Source organism: Dromiciops gliroides, chromosome 6 (genome assembly GCF_019393635.1).
Source record: "Dromiciops gliroides isolate mDroGli1 chromosome 6, mDroGli1.pri, whole genome shotgun sequence".
NCBI lineage: Eukaryota > Metazoa > Chordata > Mammalia > Microbiotheria > Microbiotheriidae > Dromiciops > Dromiciops gliroides.
The window spans coordinates 89392999-89412857 of NC_057866.1; the positions used below are offsets into that span (position 1 = coordinate 89392999).

The 19859-nt window shown below is 41.7% G+C and overlaps 2 protein-coding genes across 5 annotated transcripts in view; one reads left to right on the top strand and one right to left on the bottom strand.

Annotated features, from left to right (window-relative positions):
- SORCS2 (sortilin related VPS10 domain containing receptor 2) overlaps window positions 1–19859 on the top strand; it is a 1257082-nt gene that overhangs the window by 161323 nt on the left and 1075900 nt on the right. The gene's annotated exons all lie outside the window — the stretch shown is intronic.
- LOC122730884 (E3 ubiquitin-protein ligase NRDP1-like) lies at window positions 5486–6220 on the bottom strand. The gene has a single exon (XM_043970445.1). It carries the CDS (start codon window positions 6218–6220, stop codon window positions 5486–5488), a length of 735 nt encoding a protein of 244 aa, XP_043826380.1.

The window sequence follows — 19859 nt, forward strand, 5'->3', positions numbered from 1 at the left end:
GGAGGAGGAAGAAGAGGAGGAGAAGGAGGAGGAAAAGAAGGAGGAAGAAGAGGTGGAGAAGGAAATGGAAAAGGAAGAAGAGGAGAGGAAGAAGGAGGAGGAAAAGAAGGAAGAGGTAGAAGAGAAGGAAGAGGAGGAGGAACATTAATATTGCCTGGAACAGATTTCATTTTGGGCTGGTCCTGTTCATGAGAGAAGTGGTTCCCTCATCCATTCTATTCTTCATTTCCCCCTTTCTTCCCCTTCCTACTTTAATCAGCCCTAGACTGGTTGCTGATGGTTCACAGGAATAGGTATAAGCTTTGGCAGAACCATATTTTACAGAAAGCCTTTCCCAATCCCCCTTAATTATAGTACCTTCTCTCTGTTGATTATTTCTAATTTATCCTATATGTGTGTATATGTATATATACATATGTGCATTATATACATATATGTACACATATGTATATATGCAAACAGGTATATGATTTTATATCTATCTCAATCAGTCTATATCTTATTTGCACAGTTGTTTGCATGTTAAATTGTGAACATCTTGAGATCAAAGACTTTCTTTTACTTTTCTTTGCATCTGATTATTTAATCCCATTATGGAATGCTTAAAACATTCTTCCAATGAAGTGCTGATCATAAAATGTTGAGATGGATGGGTACTTAGAGATAGGTTATAGGGTCATGTAGAATGTTAGGTTTGTATCCAGGAAGATCTGAATTCAAATATTGACTTAGACACTTAGCGATGTGACCCTGTGCAAATGACTTCTCTCTGGGCCTCAGTTTACTCATCTGTAAAAGGAGGGAGTTTAAGCAAGGGTCTCGAATGTCCTTTCTAGTCCCAAATCTAGCTTCTGTGAACCCTTCTTTTAATAGAAGACATAGAAATAGGTGACTTGCATAAGATCACAGAGACATGAGCAGAAGAGCCAACATTTAAACCCATTTTCTCTGACACCAAATCAGTACCGTTTCCACTACATCTAATGGCCTCTCCAGTGAGAGAGACAAGATCTATCTATGAATCAGAGATTTAATGATTATAATGTTTTTTACAAAGATATATAATAATAAACATATTTATATAACATTTTAAGGCTAATAAACCTGGTACAGAGGAAAGAAGGGAATGGGAACAAGCATTTAAAGTGACTACTGTGTGCTAGGGCAGCTAGGTAGTGCAGTGGACGGAGTACCAGGCCTGGATTGAGAAAGTCCTGAGTTCAAATCAGGCCTCAGAGACTTACTAGCTGTGTGACCCTGAGCAAGTCACTTAACCCTGTTTTTTTTCTGTATAATAAGCTGGAGAAAGACATGGCAAGGCACACCAGTATCTTTGCCAAGAAAACCCCAAATGGGGTCACAAAGAGTGGAGTACAACTAAAATGACTGAACAACAACAATATACCAGACACTCTGCTTTGCAAATATGTCATTTGATCCACACAACAACTTTGGGCGATAGATGTTATTATGCTTATTTTACAGTTGAAGAATCTGAGGCAGACAGAAGTTAAGTGGCTTGCCCAGGGTCACACAGCTACTAATCATCTAAGGCCAGACTTGAACACAGACCTTGACTTCATGTGTAGTGTTCTATCTACTGAGCCACCTGACTGCCTTCAAAAGAGGGCAAGATCAGAAGTCATACCCAAACCCCAGCTCTGCCACTTACCAGCTGGGTGACCCTAGGCAAGTTTTCTTATCTGTACTTTAAGGGGGTTGAACTAGATAATCTCTTATAATCTAACTCTAAATGTGAGGCAGGTAATGCAAGTGTTATTGCCCTTCCCTTCTCTGCTCATCCCCCCTTGTCTTTTACAAATGAGAAAACTGAGGCAAAGAGTTTTAAGTGGCTTCCCCACAGACATGGGACTAGTAAGTAGCCGAGCCAGGGTTTTTAATACAGGACTTTTTTTTTGGGGGGGGGGGGAGGCAAGTTCAGAATTCTTTCCATGATGCCACCTTTCCTCTCATCTATTTAAACCTAGTTAATTTGAAAGTCAAGGAGTGGAAAAAGTGAACTCTAAATTAAACCAGTTGGTTTTATTGGATTGCTTTTGAATCATGCCCTATTATGAATAAACTAGGGTTGATTAATGTGGTTTCACTATATACTTTGAAAGACCTAAGTCCTTTATTCTATTTTCATCCATAACATTAAACCATTATGTAAATTCTCTTAGTGTTCTTTGTGTGCCTTTCTTAATGTGCTTGCCATTCTCCACTTTGTGTTATGGTTTGTATTAATGGTGGGTTTGTAAAGGCATGGGAACAGGAGTCAGAGCTGGTTTCTAGGTTTGTGTCTAACGATAACCAGTTGCGTGACATTGGGCAAGTCACTTCCTTCTCTGAGCCTCACTTTTCTCTTCTGTAAGTTGAGAGAAATGGACTAAGTTCTTCCTAAGTTCTCTTGCAGCTCTGACACTCTGTGTTCTATTTATGGACTTGTCTTTCCTCCTTAATTATAAACTCCACAAGGGCAGGAATCATGTGTTATCCACTTTGTATTCCATTCCTTCACTTGCCTAGTATAGGGCCTATGCAATGGGTATGCGAGATATTTTTTTCTGAATCTTGTCAAGCCTAAATAAGTCATAATCAAATACTATTCCTTCAAATTCTCCTTTTCCTATTGGTAAAATTGAGTGGGTTTAAGGATGAGCAGATGAAAGGGACTGAATCAATGCTATAGTGAGAAGGAAGAAATAAGATAACAAATTTCCCCATCTGTTAATTAAAAACAAGGGAGAACTAGACTCATGGGGAAAAATGAAGAAAGTTACCAGCTTTGTGATTCTCTGGAATCTTAGATTCAAGTCTGATATAAGCCCTGCAAAGATAATATGATGACGGCACTAATGATAGGAACAGAATTAAAAAATCAAAGCATTTGAAAAGGCTTCCTGGAAGGAGCATAATTATGCCTGTACTTGGGATGGGTTTTTTTTTGTCAATTCACTTTATTTTTACAGTTTCAACTTCCAAAAGGGTTTCATTAACCTCTCAGAAAAAAAGAAGCCTGCTGCCACCACGTGGTGGTGGTGGTGGTGGTGGTGGTGGTGGTGGTGGTGGTGATGGTGATGGTGCTGGTGGTGATGGTGGTCATAGTAGTGTGCCAGATCCAAGAGGGCCAAGCAATGTCAAAAAAGGTAGGCATGTTTACTGGGATTCCTATGATGATTCTCCGCTCAGACACACTCTGTTTCACCATGCGTTTCCTTTAAAAGAAGAAATAAGTATTTCCTTAAGATAATTGTATCCTCTACTAAACAAAGTAGGTATTATCTTTTGAGTAATCTTTTTAAAAAAATAAATGCTAAGGTATCACTTAGTACTTTCCTACTAATCCTTAACTTTTATTAACATGCTTTTAAAATTAAAATACATTTTGATTGATTAAATCGAATCCCGATTTCATACAGTCCTCGATTTGAACGTTTTCATTTTAATAATTCACTATGAACTTTGGTGTCCAAAGTTTACACTTGCCCTTCATGCCCAGGGCTATGTTAATGTCAACTCTTCCTATCTTTTAGCTAAAAGTAGCTTTAAATCCCCTTTTGAGAGTTCTTTATTTCTTCCAAATTCATAAGAGGAAAAAGGTTAGTTTGCCTTGAGGATTTACTGTATTCTATGAGGAGAAGGAATCATAGAAAGTCAGAGCTGGTAATATAGTCTAGTTTCCTCATTCTACAGATGAAGAAACTAAGAAACTAAGGTGTAAAGACACACAGCTAATTAATGATTGTTTATGTTGTCCTAGCAGTTCTCATTCATCCTTGATGCCTCTTTGCCTGGCTATTACCCTAGCCTAGTCCTCTGTATGGGTCTCTCAGTCTTCATCTGAGTCTTGTGGTCCATATCCTAGCTAGACATTCTTGAAAATTCAACCCTTATAACCTTACGGCAGTCCAGCCCATATCTACCCAACAATGGTGATCCTTTTCTGGTTCTGTCCAGACCCACGTTTCTAGCCTAATTTCCTTTTAGTGATAACATTTTATGTGCTAAAGTCCCTTCCAACACTACGATTCTTTGTTCCGTGTGCTGTTTCTTTCCAGTTTTAACATTCTATAAGATGGAATGGTTTTAAACAATTCCTACTAAGTAGATTTTTTTTTTTTGGTGGGGCTGCTTTTGAATGTTTTAAAATCTCTTTTTAAGGGAGGAAATGGTAAATAAATTAAATTCTCAATATGTGACTGTATTGGGAACTGCTGTGGCCATGATTGGTTCATTGCACTTAAACACAGAGAGCTCCCCAAATGGGGAGAACAAAGAGAATAAAAGACCAAAGTAAATGACAAAAATATTGGAGTATAATTGCAGAGCAGGTGAGGGTGTGTGGAGTATTCACCACCACAGCTATAAAGATCAGCTGGCCATGGGTAGTGGCTCTTAACTGGTCACGCCAACCCCTATATCTTCTCCTCACCCACCAAACTTCAAAACTGTCATTCCCATTTATGAACTGGGTAGAAGGAAAGACAGGCTCAGCTGGCAAATTTCTGCTCCCTCACATTACGTTAGAATCTACCACCCTAGGTTGGAGATATCAGCATTCCTGCTTAGTACAGAAATCATAGGTGTTCTCCTGTTTCCATTCTCGGTCAGCCCTCAGCACCAGTCAGTCTCTATTTGATTCACACTCACGTTGCTCTGGGCTTTACCTCTGACTTTACTCCTTCTGTTTTGGTTTTGCCCTAATTTTTTGAGTACCAAGAGGCTGACTTGTGCCAGATTTCTGGTTTTTGCCTCCTACCCAGAGGCCTTAAGAAGTAGAGCTATAGGCAGCTCGGTGGCACAGTGGATAGAGCACCGGCCCTGGATTCAGGAGGACCTGAGTTCAAATCCGGCCTCAGACACTTAACACTTACTAGCTGTGTGACCCTGGGCAAGTCACTTAACCCCAATTGCCTCACCAAAAAAAAAAAAAGAAGTAGAGCTATATACCTCCTCCCACTTGTCTAAAGGCAATGGACTCTCTTTGATTTCAGAAAAAATTGCACATAGGGGCCCTGGGGGAATGGGGGGGAGGTAGCCCCTTTTCCAATTAGGCTGATCCTTTTCAGAAATTTAGGGTGAAAGTAAAGAAAGAGAAATAAATGATATTCATACCCATATCTTCATCTTGATTATTAGGGGCTAGAGAAGTGAAGGAAGAATAGACTAATGGCCCTGAGCAAGGAAAGTAGAACAAATGGGGCTTATAAGGAAGTGAGGTAGAGTGGTGAGAGGCATGGGAAGTGGTGTCTTAGGGTTTTCAGGAATCATTCTTACTTGATGGTCTCACTGTGGTTCTTTTCATTTCCTGTACACCAGGGGGCACACATCATGCCAAACCCTGGCTCTGGCCCTTGAACATCATCCCTGTGTTCCTTCTCCCAAGTATTCATCTCCACTGCCAAAAGCAGCACTGCTTCATCCGACCTGTCTCTCATGTGTCTAGGCCCAGGGGTCAGTTGCTGTTGGAGGGTGTTTTTATTCAGCTTATTGGTGATGGGACTGGACAGCCACTTTCTGCCGAAGTCTTAATCATTGGTTGGTGCATAGTATCTGGGGTGGAGATGCCACCCTCCCAACTTGACACCCTTTCTGGGGGCAAGGAGTTGACACTCTGTATGGTCTCATTATACTCATCAGTATCTTCCAGTTCCTGAAGGTTGGGGTTGCCATTGTGGAGAGCGCGGGCATAGGCCTTTAGCAGCTGAATGTCTCGTTTCTGCTCTGCCAGCTGGCATTTCTGCTCAGCTGATGTCTTCTCTAGCTCAGTGATGTGCCTCTCTTGCTGTTGGACCATGGAGTGCAGGTGCTTGATGCAGTTGTGGTTGGGCAGCTCCCCATTGGACATCTCTAGGCCACAGCCATGCTTACAGGTCTTAGGACACTTGGGGCTGTGCTCACAGCTGATGAGATGAGCCATGAGATTGTCAAGCCTCAGGACGGCGCTGCAGCCAGCGACGGCATTGTCGCAGGTGATCTGGAGCTTGGACAGCATGTTCCTCATGATTCGGGGGATGGGGCGCAGGTGGGGAGCTGTGACCACGCTCCCATCCACAGGGCACGTCTGCTGCCAGGAGGACCCCTGGGTGATGCAGGTGTTGCAGAAGGCATGCTCACAATTAGGAGCTTGCATGGGCTCCTCCAGGACGCCACGGCAGATGGGGCAGATGAGGTCTTCATCTACATCCCCCAAGAAACGGGCTCTATCATACCCCATGGCTTTATGGCTGAGACCAGGCCCTGGCAGATGGTGTGGGGGCAGAGTATGTGCTCATGAGGTCCCAATGCCTGGCCAGCTATCCCATTCTTTCATGAGATGCTCCCAGTAACCCATCTTGTAACTTATGCTGAAGCTGAGCCTTCTTTCCCACAGTGAGCCCCATCACCAAGGGGATGGCTGTGATGTCACAATCAGGGCCATGAGCTTTCTGGGTTCTATGTATCCCTGAACTGGCTGGGGCAGAGGCTACTGTGCTTGTCATGGCACTTGGTCCCTGAAGCTTCTAGAGAAGGAACAAAACTCTGTGAAACTTATCTTGTCACAGTTATCATTTCTTTCATAATTGCCAAATCCAGTGACTCTTTCTTTCTTTCTTTCTTTCTTTCTTTCTTTCTTTCTTTCTTTCTTTCTTTCTTTCTTTCTTTCTTCCTTCCTTCCTTCCTTCCTTCCTTCCTTCCTTCCTTCCTTCCTTCCTTCCTTCCTTCCTTCCTTCCTTCCTTCCTTCCTTCCTTCCTTCCTTCCTTCCTTCCTTCCTTCCTTCCTTCCTTCCTTCCTTCCTTCCTTCCTTCCTTCCTTCCTTTATTTTTTTGTGGGGCAATGAGGGCCAAATGACTTGCCCAGGGTCACACAGCTAGTAAATGTCAAGTGTCTGAGGCAGGATTTGAACTCAGGCTCTCCTGAATCCAGGGCCAGTGCTCTATCCAGTGCAACACCTAGCTGCCCCCATGATTTTTTTCTTAATCCTTGTGAGAAACAGGTGCAGACCACCTCAAAATAAGTTCTTTCAGAGGCAGCTTTGGTATAACAACAAAGCCTCTATTGCATTCTCATGAGAATGGGCACTCAGAAAAGCAGTTAGTGAGTGCAAATGCTGAAAGCAAGCACCTTGTATATATTCTTTACCCTGCCACAATCAGTCCGTCCCCTGAGCCACCATGGGTTGCTAGGCACAGGTTCACAGTCTTCCCGGAAGAGTTTTAGCTAAATCCTCCTTGATAGGTTACCCCTTCCATACATGATAAAAAATAGGGTAGAGATTTTAGACAGGGGAGGAGAAATTAATATTAATAAGTCTATTATGCAAGCACAGTAGAGACTAGAGTTAACCTTTTACGTACTTTCTCTAAGACACCAGTGAGAGCCAGCTCAAACTGGTTTTTATCTTGAGCTCTGAAAAACTTATTTTTCTCTTCCCTGGTTTGATGTAATTCACTAGATAATATTGTCTGTTGTTCTCTATACAGCATGCTTTCCTTGAGAAGATCTCATGTATCAAGTTATTCTGAGAAGATTTCACCATGTATCAAACCATCACTATTTCTCACAATCCTCATACTTCTTGACTTTTTGTAGTTTCTGACATTGTTGACCAAGAGAAAACTCTGGTTTTTCCTGGAACTGTTCTCTCTTGGGTCTTCCCCTACCTTTCTGGTACCTTCTTTTCAATTTCCTTTGCCAAGTCATCAGCCTTTTCCCTCTTCTGGGACATATTCTCTTCTCTCACTTGGTGATCTCATTAGTTCTTATGAATTTATCATCTCTCTGCAGATAACTCCTCTATCTGTATACCCAGCCCAAGTTTCACTCCTGAGTTCCACTACTGAATTACCAGCTACCTACTGGACATTGTGAACTCAATGTCCTTTGGACATCTCAAACTCACCATGGTTAAGCCAGAGTCTCTCTTTCTCTCAAAATCCATCCCTCTTCCCAACTTTTCTATTTCTGTGGAGGGCATCATCATCCTTCTAGTCACCTAGGTTAGCAACATCATTTTCATTGTTGTGAAGTAGGTTTTCAGTCATGTCCAACTCTCCATTATCCCATTTAAGGTTTTCTTGGCTGAGATACTGGAGTGGTTTGCCATTTCCTTCTCCAACTCATTTTACAGATGAGGAAACTGAGTGAAACAGGGTGAAGTGACTTGGCCAGGGTCACACAGCTAGTAAGTGTCTGAGGCTAGATTTGTTCTCCTGACTCCAGGGTTGGTATTCTATCCACTGCATCACCTAGCTGTCCCTTCTAACATAATAGTCATCCTTAGTTCTTCACTTTTCTTTACCCCAGTTATTTAATCAACTAGTAAACTTTGTGAATTCTCCACAGCTCGCCTTCCATTAATCCCATTCTCTTTATTTATATAAGCATCCTCACATATACTGTGACCTAGACCATGAGTCTAGGCCCTACTCAACTCTGGATTATTGCAATATCTTCCTAATTGGACCTCCTTCCTCAAAGTTTCCCCCCTTTCAATCCATTCTCCACACAGCCAAGTGATTTTCCTGAAATGCGGACCTACCAATGTGACCCCCTCTCCTAAATAAAGTCCAGTGGCTCTTTATTACCTGTAGGATCAAATATAAATTTCTTTATTTGGAATTTAAAGCTCTTTACAACCTAACTCCAACTGATCTTTTCAGCCTTATTATTTATTTGTTAGTCCTCTTCACAAACTCAGCAGTCTAGCCATACTTGCCTTTTTTCTGTTCTTCACCCATGATACTCCATTGCTTGTGTCCTGTTTCCATCTCTTTGTAGTTGTTCCTGGAAAATACTACCCCCCCCCCCTTTTACTTCTTTCTCTTAGAATCTCTTGTTTTCTTCAGAACTGAGCTTACAGGTCACCAACGGGAAGCTTTCCTGGTCCCCTGGCTACCACTGCCTCCTTCTTGCCTACCCCCAAATTACCTTGTATTTCTTTTCATCCATTTTCCGTATATTTCTTTATGGACATGTTGTTCCTCCGATAGAAAGTAAGCTTCCTGAGTAAAAGAATGGTTTCATTTTTGTCTTTGTACCCCCCAGCACCTTAGCACAGTGCCTCAGAAAACTTCTGTGTTGATCCTCATCTACTATCTCAAGTCATGTGTTAGCTTCTTTCTTAGCAGATGCAATTGACTCCTCAACTCTCCTTGGGTTGGCAGCAATCAAAGACCTTGAAAAGACCTAAGAAGTCATTGAGTCTGTAACCTTCATTTTATAGATGAAGGAATCAGGGAAACTAAATGACTTGCTTGAGTTCACAGAGGTAGGGAATACTGTTCAGAGGCAAAAAAGTGAATCCAGATTACAATTCAGTGTGTGTGTATTTCATCATATTATGTTGCTTCCTCTTGGCTCTACGTCAGATATAAGAACTAGTGGGGGTACCTCCTCCCTTTGTTTAAGGGAGAGTCAGGTTGGGTTCAAGGAGGTCCTACCCTGTTAACAACAGAAACCTGCCTCCTCAATCTGGTTCTCTTGAGACTTGTTGGTTTCTAGTCAGTGAGGGCATAATTTGTATTACCTCTGTTTCCAAATAACTAGAAATAGCTTGGTATCATTGAAATTATGGTAATAAGGATAGTTGAACAGGCAACTTCTTCTTTGGCTAGTTAGTAAACTGAGGCCCAGGAGGGGAGATGACTTGCCCAAACTCACTCAGTGAATTGGAAGTATGACCATGGCTACAACCTAGATCTTCTGATTCTCATTTTGTGTACTTTCTACTAAGTTGGATTGTTTCTGTTGATATCACATTCTGTTCTTTGAATATTTGTGTTGGGATAGGATACTTTCACCCATCAGGTTAAAATCAGCCATGGAGAACATTTCATACATCACGAATGGTATATTTTAAAGAATTGCCCCATTTAGGGAAGGGGTGTATTCCCTTTAGATGTAACCCATAACTTGACGAGAATGAGGAGAGATTAAATAACCCTTCAGACCACAGGCCTTATTTGGGGGTTTGTTTTACTGTTCTTTTCTCAAGGATGCAGTTAGATATTTAATTGCTATAGCCCGTAGTTCATTTTTGACATGGTCTGGCAAGACAGAGTTGAGTCTGGGTGTGTCACCCACAGTGAGGGAGTCTAATTTTACAGCGTTTGAGTTCATACAATAGATTACCTGTAGTTTTTGAAAGAAAGGTATTATGCTTGTATTGATTGGCTTTAATTTGACACTTGACTGAGAGGGAAAAAAATAGCTTCTTAGTGATTCAGTAGTATTGATTTACCCTGGTTGTAGGGAATAGGATGGTCATTGTTTCTTCTTCCAGGAAAAAAGAAATGAGGAAGGCCATTGTATGTTTACTTCTGCCTCTTTTATCTTTGGAGCTCATGGTAGAAGATGTGGGATCCTTTTTAATTAGAAGTGGGATCCTTTTTAACAAGGATATTTAAAGAATAGCTAGTCCGAGCCCTCACAGGCTCATACTGGTTTCTTGACCTGGCCAAGCTCATAGGGAACAGTAAGAGTCAGAGTTGGGGTATGAACCTAGGTCCTTCAACTCCAAAACTAGTGTTTTATCCATTTCTTTCTTTCTCTCTCTTCCTTCCTTCCTTCCTCCCTTCCTCCCTCCTTCCCTCCTTCCCTTCTTTCTTTACTTCTTTCTTTCTTCCTTCCTTCCTTCCTTTCTTTGTTTGTTTGTTTGTTTGTTTGTTTGTTTCGTTTGTTTCTTTGTTTCTTTCTTTCTGCAATGAGGGTTAAGTAACTTGCCCAGGGTCACACAGCTAGTATGTGTCAAGTGTCTGCGGTTGGATTTGGACTCAGGTCCTCCTGAATCCAGGGCCAGTGCTTTATCCACTATGCCATCTAGCTGCCCCCTCTCCATTTCCCCAAACAGAGATGATGGACAGTGGATCCTTTTGTTCTTGCCCTGCTCAGTGAAGGAAATTAGTATTTCATTGAGTTGTTAAAACCAGCTTGTTAGAGTGGCAAGAACATTGCACTTAGAGTTGAAAGTCCTAAGTTTCAGTCCTGCCCTTGACTGGCCTTAGACACTTACTAGCTGTGTGACCCTGAGCAAGACACATAACCCTGCTGGCCTCAGTTTCCTCATCTGTAAAACAAGCCGGAGAAGGTAATGGCAAGCCACTCCAGTATCTTTGCCAAGAAGTGACTGAAGTGACTGAAAAACAACAACAAACTTGACATTGTTTAAGTGTGTGCAGTCTAAAGCCAGGACTTAAACTTAGGACTTCTGACTCTAAGTCCAATGTCCTTGTGAGTTATTATTTATTGATCTGCAAAATGGGGATGCCATTACCCATGTAACCTTAGGAAATCCATTTCCCCTCTCTGGGCCTCAGTTTATCCACCTCTAAAACAAGAGTTAGACTAGATATCTTCTAACTTCATTTTCACTTCTAGATCTATGGTGCTAATATTTACCCTGTCTCCATACCTATCAAATGAGATAGGGGATTTGTGTCTGTACTTTATAACCATAAAATGCAATATAAATATGAGCTATTATTAAAAAGAAACCCTTTCTGTAAAATAAATTTGTGTAATTGCATTTGCTCTGATCCTTTTGGATGGTAGTCAGGAGTTTTAATGAAATGTTTAAAAATTCAAAATGCAGTGCACTAATTAACTAGCTAATCCATAGAAGAGCTCAGTGAATTAGCAACCATTGTCACCCATGTTTAATAGATGAGACACTAAGGTGCAGGTAAAATAATTTTTCTAAGTAAAAGTCAAGATACTAGCTCCCAGGCCTGTGCTTAACTGCTCTCATATTCAATTGATTCAATCCCAACTACGTCAATATTGTAAGTCTCAAGTTTATGTTTATGAAAACAGCAATTGATTCAAACTATTGTCCACATTTATATTTGAATCATAGATTTGAAACTGGAAGGGGCTTTCAGAAGGCAACTAATTGAAAACCCTCATTTTACAGATGGGGAAACTGAGATCCAGAGAGGCAAAATGGTTCTGTCTTAGACAGGATTTGGATTTGGATGTTTAACAGCCTGATATTTGAAAACAACAACAACAACAACAAGAACAATAAAAACAACCCAGGACATACTTTTTAGTTTAATCCAAATTTTTTTTTTTTTTGCAGGGCAATGAGGGTTAAGTGACTTGCCCAGGGTCACACAGCCAGTAAGTGTCAAGTGTCTGAGGCCAGAATTGAACTCAGGTACTCCTGAATCCAGGGCCAGTGCTTTACCACTGAGCCACCTAGCTGCCCCCTTAATCCAAATTATTAACATATTCTCTATCACTTTTTTTTTTAAGTGAGGCAATTGGGGTTAAGTGACTTGCCCAGGGTCACACAGCTAGTTAAAGTATTAAGTGTCTGAGGCCAGATTTGAACTCAGGTACTCCTGACTCCAGGGCTGGTGCTCTATCCACTGTGCCATATAGCTGCCCCTCTATCACTTTATTAAGTCTAGATAATCAACAAAACAAAATATCAGGTACTGATTTTTGCTTACAGTGAAAATTTAACAATCTACTTGAGATGATTGCAGCTGGCTCTAATGCCCCTCTAGCCTCCTGTCTCCAAAGCCAATGAATGTGCCTGTAGGACAGTGTCTGTACCCTGCAGCCCCTAAGTGTTTGTAGAAGCTTTTTGGGGGGCTGATTCTACCCTGATTCCCCCACTTTTTAAGATGGACATGTCTGAAAAATGACTCACCAATAACAGAAATGGGGTCAATGACATTTCAGCGATGTATAGCCTTGCTTCACCAGTTTACATGCCACCCCACATCAACCTCCTCACCCAATGATTCTGATGTGGGTTGGAATTTGGGGTCAAATTTATTGTGAGTCATCCCAAAAGAATTACAAGACTCAATGACTCAGTTTCCCAAGTTTTATTGCAATACTGTGAGTGACCACAGGGAGAGAACCAGAATAGTGGAAAAGTATCTCTCAAATAAGGAAAGGAAAGACAGTTATATTTATAGTATAGATAAATTGATTATCAGTCTCATTATTATAATCTCCACCTTGGGGAGTTACAGGGGGAGGCCTGTCCTTCTCATTATAATATTCTCCACCTAGGAGTGTTACAAGGGAGGGCTTATCCTAATTTGGAGTTCCTGGGGTCCTAAAGCCAATACCTGACGCAATTACCTTTTTCAGCGGAGGTGGGTTTACACGTCATAAGGTGAATCTGGGGACAAATTTGGCCTTTTCTGCACATGTCTCTTTCTGATTCCCATGGCTAGTTTAAAAATATAATCGTTTTTTCTTTAGAATTTCTAAAGCCTTGTCTTTTCCTTCATTGTTATTTTGACCTGACCCGTTTTGGTCCGTTATGGATGCTGATCACTGTGGGTACGAGAACCTAGCATTTTGACTTGTAAGTTATCCATTAACTGGGATCTAACTCTGAATTAAAGCTTGGTTCTTAGGTTTTTCTATTAACCCCTTTTTGCCTCCTACATCAATTCTTGCCGAGATCTTTTGACCGACCCTCCCCAGAAGACTTCCTGGTCTTTCCAGATACCTTGGCAGCTTTGAGACTAATGCAGGTTGTTATCCTTGTTGCTTTCTCTTTGTCAATGACATCATCTTTTCCTCAGGCCTCTTCTTGCACACAGGGATGCCATCCTGGGGAAGCCTTGACTACCTCTCTATTACCCGGTGAGTCCCTCGTCTTTCTCAGTCTTCTGAGATCCTGGGGTTGCATGATTCTCACCCCTTTGAGCCTCCCTGGGAGAAATATTGATATAAAAGAGATGGACTTTGGAGGCAGGGAGAGTATGGGAATTGATCATAAGGATCACCAACAACAATAACAATAATAACAACAATAACAATAATAGCATGAACAAGGCATATATTTAGATGGTGCTTTCAGATTTACAAAGCACCTCCTCCCTCACAGGCATCCAGCAAACCATCTACAATATATGAATAAGCCTAGCTGTGAGTTAAGAGCCCCAAACCCCAGACCTTAGCAGCCCACCACAATTTATGTAAAGCTTTTCATTATAACTCTGGGGAGTTTCTTGGGTATTAGCATATTTTAGAATCTCTTATCAGCACTTCAAGGATAACAGTAGTTGGGGCTGAACTAGTTGGGCCTATCAAAGAACAAACAGGGCCTATTTGCACATCCAAAAAACCAGCTGGGAAGTGGGAAAGGCCTTATCTTGAGGAGACTGGGGAAGCTCACACTTTCTATTCTCTTGGCTTCAATGACAGTCTGTTTCCAGGCACCCTGAAAGAACCAGTCATTGCTCAGAACTGTACCAGACCCCCTCCCCCCACCCCCCTCCAGTCAAGGGAGAAAAAAACAAAACAAAATAAAACAAACCTCAACCCTCCAACAACTCTTTCCCCTAGATAAGACATCAGGCCTTTCTAATTGGTGCTAGAGGACTTCCTGCCTGGGAAGGTAATATCTTTGCAGGCTTGTGTTTGTGTCTTCCTTGTGTGGCTCATTAGCCTGCGTAGCCATGGGAGCCTGTCACCATCTGGATGACCCAGGCCATTCTGGGGGAGCTGGCTGACCTGGGTGTAGACTGGTTCAGCCTTATTAAGAGGCAGTGTTCTCACCCCCAAAGATGCCACAGGGATTTGGAAATCAAAGGGCATCGACCCCTTGGAGATTTTTTTTATCCCCTTAAGACTCTCTCTCATTTGGAAAACAAATGAGCTGGCCTGATATCAGCATAATGGAAGTAACTCTAAGGCAGATTTCTAGATGCACCACCCCTCCACTCCCCTTCCCCCATCCAAACCTCAATGTGCTTCCATTTGAATGTCTACTGCCACTATCAGTCTGTTAGGGTAGATAAATTGCCTGTCACTGTTCAAATTCCGTGTTCTGAGGTCCCTTCTGGCTTGAACAATCTATGTTCAGCAAATTCATATTCCACCAACATTTATTAAGTGCTTAACATGTATAAAGCTCTGTTCTGAGGCTCCTCTCTGCTCATTTGTCTGTTCTCTGGCCTAAGATCCTTCCTAGCTCTCACAGTTCTAAGATCTTACCCAGTTCCACACTCTAGGCTGTAAGAGCTTTCTTCACTCTTAACAGGTTATGCCTATCAGGTGAGTTCTTCGCAGGCCAACATCTCATGTTCCAAGGTCCTTCCAGCTCAAACATTCGAGAGTCTGTGATTCTTCTCTTTGGCCAGTGGAATGGGCTGAGGCTTCAGCCTGTTGCCAGGTGTCTATTGGGAATTCCACACTGGGTATGTTTTAAGGTAGGACTTTTTAAACTTTTTCCACTCGAGACACCTTTTTGCCTGAGAAATTGTTATGTGCCCTATGGGTATATCAATATACAAAATAGGTATACATAACCTTTTACTGTTGACAAAATTTTCACTACCCCCACATTCAGTTACATGACCCCATATGGGGTCTCGACCCACAATTTAAGAAGCTTTGTTTTCTTTAGGGGACCAGAACTCTTGGACACAACAGAAAAAAATGAAAGGATTATCCAGGGAGCATCTGAAGCAAAATCATGTCCCTTGGCAATCTAAGTAGAGAACACAGACTTTAAGAAACTAATGTTATTTTGGAAAAGTGCTGGTCTTTCTCTTTTGAGATGGAATCAGGCTGATAATATTAAACACAGACCCAGGAAGATTCATTTCATAGAGGGTCATGGGTGAGAACTCATCGGGAAGAGACAGGAATTTATGAAAGCCCTCATTTGTCCGAGTCTCCCTGCAGACCACACCAAGAGCTCTGTTTCTCAACAGATCTGGCAAATGTCCATGTATTACTCTATTAGACCAGATTGTAGGAACAGGGTTTTAAGAGGACACCCCATATGCTTCAGTGTTGATGAGTAATATGGACACTCTGTCACTGACCCTAGAGAATAATAGCTAACATTCATATAGCACTTATTATACGTCAGATACTGTGCTAAGTGCTTTACACTTATTACATCATCTGTTCCTCACAACCACATTGTAAGATAGGTGCTATTTTTACCCCCATTTTATAGACAAGGAAACTGAGGCAAACAGAAGTTAAGTGACTTGCCCAGGGTCACACAGCTAGCAGCAGCTGCAGCGGTAGTAGTAATAACAACAACAACAACAACAACAACAACATTTATGTAGCACCTATTCTGTGTTCAGGAACTGTGCTAAGCACTTTACAATTATTATCTCCTTCAATCCTCACAACCACCCTTCAAGGAGGAGGAGGTAATTATCCTCATTTTACAGACAGGGAAACTGAAGTCAGCAGAGGTTTCAATGACTTACCCAGGGTCACACAGCTAGAAAGTATGCTATATTTGAACTCCAATCTTCCTGACTTCAGGCTTAGCATTCTATCTAGACTATCACTGGAGTTTGTATATCCAGCTATGCCTAGTCACAGTGGTAACTTTATAGCCTTAAAAAGGGAGAACACCTAATGTGCTTTTCTTTTCCTCTGGGATACAATTACTTTTAAATGTTGTTTTGTAGAGAGAACATAGGATTGGGGGCAGCTAGGTGGCATAGTAGATAAAGCGCTGGCCCTGGATTCAGAAGGACCTGAGTTCAAATCCGGCCTCAGACACTTGATACTTACTAGCAGTGTGGCCCTGGGCAAGTCACTTAACCCTTATGGTCCTGCCGAAAAAAGAAAAAGAAAAGGAAAAAGAGAGAACATAGGATCATAAGATTAGGAATCTGGAAGTGGAAGGGACCCTGGAGGCCATGTGGTCCAACCCCTTCATTTAGAGGCTGAGAAAACAAGTAACTTGCTGAAGGTCACATAAACAGTAAATGATAGAGACAGGATTCAAACCCAGGTCCTCTGACTACAGATTCAGTTCCTTTGCACTCTGCCATGCTGCCTCTGTTGGGTGCTGATGGAGCTTAGAGAGGCCTTTATCACATCGAAGCTGGCAGCAGGGACCTTTGACGTGATCTGGTCCATTTTCCTCATCCTTCCTTTGAGGTCCAGACCAGGGGGAATGGCTTTGCCTTCGGTCACACAGCTCATCGATGAGCTCATGGGGGTGGGGGTGGGGCGCAGAGTCAGGATGAGAAACCATATCTGCTTCAAGGTCAAGGCCATTTATATTGTACCAAGTGAGGGCATTCACCATTCTGGTAAACTAGAAGGTAGCCGTGATTATAGGGTGGCTAGGTGGCACAGTAGTTAGAGCCCCAGGCCTGGAGTCAGGAAGACTCATCTCCCTGAGTTCAAATCTGGCCTTAGACACTTAATAGCTGTGTGACCCTGGGCAAGTCACTTAACTATTTGTTTCTGTTTCCTCGTCTGTCAAATGAGCTGGATAAGGAAATGGCAAACCATTTCAGTATCTTTGCCAAGAAAACCCCACTTGAGGTTTATATGTGGTTTTCTGAGTCAAATATGCTGCCCTCAGGGATCCTTATTTACAGGTTAGTGGTCCCCATTTCTACTTAAGTTTGATCTATTCCCCACCCCCCTACACACCCATTTTACAGATGAGGAAATAGAGATCAGGGATGTTACTGCACAGATAGTTAAGCAGCTGATAACTGATTTGAACTAGGAACTTCTGACCACACCCTTTCTACTCTACTGCTATCTTTTCTGGTTACTCCTTAGAGGTTTTATTACTTAATTGTTAAGTAACAAGTGTCAACATGTGGACCAGGGTCCACAAAATCCTTTCTTTACAACAAACCTATGAGTTAGGTAGCAGGATATTTGTTATCCTAATTTTACAGGTGAGGAAACTGAATCCCAAAGAGTGACTCTCCCAGGACTAAAATCCAGGTATCCTAACTCCAAGTATAGGATTCTTGAATGAAGAAATGAATGTTGCACTGTACATGTTGTGAAACTGTCATTTCCCAGGGAAAAATTAAGCTCACCAGAGTAAATTTACAACAGACTTTCCTGAAAAGCACCCTCCCCCCTCCTCCCCCCAACATTCTAGGACCTAAATACTCTGGGAGAAAAGAAAACAAGGAGGGATTAGATTAAAAGTGGGGAAGAGCTGGTTGAGGCTGGAGTTTGGAGAGCTTACAATTAGTGGGCTCAGTGGGAGAAGGGCTGGTGCTGGTAAGTGATAATAAATGTCTCTGCTGAGTCTTTAACTGAGAGAAGTTGTCTGTGGTTCCCCCTTTAATTTATTTGTTCTATAAACATCTAAAGAAACCTGTAAAAAAAAAAAAAAGGAGGCTAAGAAGTGGCAGAGATGATTGCAAGCCAATAAAAGAAAGGGTTTCAGAGGATATTGTGCCATCTGTTTATAACCAAATCCCATCCAGCTGTGAGTCCTTTAGTTGGGGAAGGAAGAGATGACCAGGTTAGTGCTTTTTTAGTCCCCTCAAAAACCTGAGAAGAAGCTCAAGGTGACTCTGAAGCCAAGTTCTGTCCTTGAATTGATTTGGGGTTGTGTTATCCAAAGGACATTGGTCTTGGCTGGGCTAAAAAGGACCTCCATTGGTCCAGATGTCAGCTCTGCCATTTATTAGTTTGGGTAAGGCACTGTACCCTCATCTCTGCAATGGGAATCTTTGTACTATTCACCTCACAAAGTGGTTGAGGGTGGGAGTACTTTGTAGATCTTAAAGTGCTCTAAAGATGGGAATTAATCTTATAAAACAATGTCCTTATATAATAGCGTCTTCCTGAAAAGGATCTGGAAAATCTACATTTACAAAAAGAAGAAAAGAGAAAAGATACTTATGTGATATAGAGGTTAGAATGCTGGACTTGAAATTAGCAAGACCTGAGTTCGAATCCTGCCTCAGATAGTTACTAGCTATGTGACACTACGTAAATTATTTGTCTTCGTCGGTTCCTTCATCTGTAAAAGGGGTCAGTAAGAGCACTTACCTTACAGGAAAACTTTTATTCTATCAGTTTATAGATCAGATTTTTCCTGTTTCCTCTGAAATTGTCCATTTCTTTAGTTCTTATGGGCTGATAACAATCTATTACATTCAGATACTGCAGTTTGTTTAGCCATTCTCCAACAGGACATACCTTACTTTCCAATTTTGAACTACCAGAAAAATAACTGCTATAAATATTTTTAGACCCCTTTCCTCTTTCTTTGGTTTCTTTGGGGTGTAGACCTAGTAGCTGTATAATTGGATCAAAGAGTATGTTCGATAAGTCTCCAGACATGGTTCCAAATTGCTTTCTAGAATGGCTAAACCCATTCACAGCTCCATCAATAGTCCATTAGTAAACCTTATTTTACAGATGAGTAAGCTGAGGCTCAGAGAGACTAACTGATTTGCCCAAAGTCACAGAAGTGGCAGATGGAAGAGCTGGAATTGGAGCCCAGATATGCTGGTTTCAAATGCAGCACTGTTTCTGTTCTCTCACCATACCTCCACAACTCACACATAGTTTGAGAGAAGTAGTACTGAATTGGGAAGCAGATGACCTAGGTTCAAAACCCAGGTTTGCTACTGATGGCAAACTCCTTGAGGGTAGGGACTTGATTTCATTCCTCTTTGTATCTCTAGCATAGGGCCTTTACCTATTAGGTGCCTAGTACGTGTGGATTAAGTAGAAATAGAATAAAATACTAACCTGTAATACTTTGGGTTCATCTGTTCCCTTCTGTGGACAGGCTCTCCTCCTGCCAGCAGCAAGCTTATTCAGTGACTCACTCTGTTGGCTTGGAATGCTCAAGGAGGCAGAACACAGATGATTCTTGCCCCTAGATCCTAGCTAGGTTTTCCTAACTTTCAGGGCCATGTGTTCTATCTTTACTAATACTTAATATGCTTTAATAAATGCTTAATGCCCCCAAACTGGTGCAGTAGCCTCTAATTTCTAAGTAACAAATATATAATAAACCCCAGCTAATTTTCCTTAAACTTGGGACCATAATAGGGTGACCACATATAATTTTATTCGCCACATTGCTTAGCTTCCTTCTGCCATGGTTTCCTTATCTGTAAAACAGAGGGATTAGACCAGA

Coding starts and splice junctions, on each gene's coding strand:
- LOC122730884 (XM_043970445.1), bottom strand. CDS start 6,220: ATGGGGTATGATAGAGCCCGTTTCTTGGGGGATGTAGATGAAGACCTC.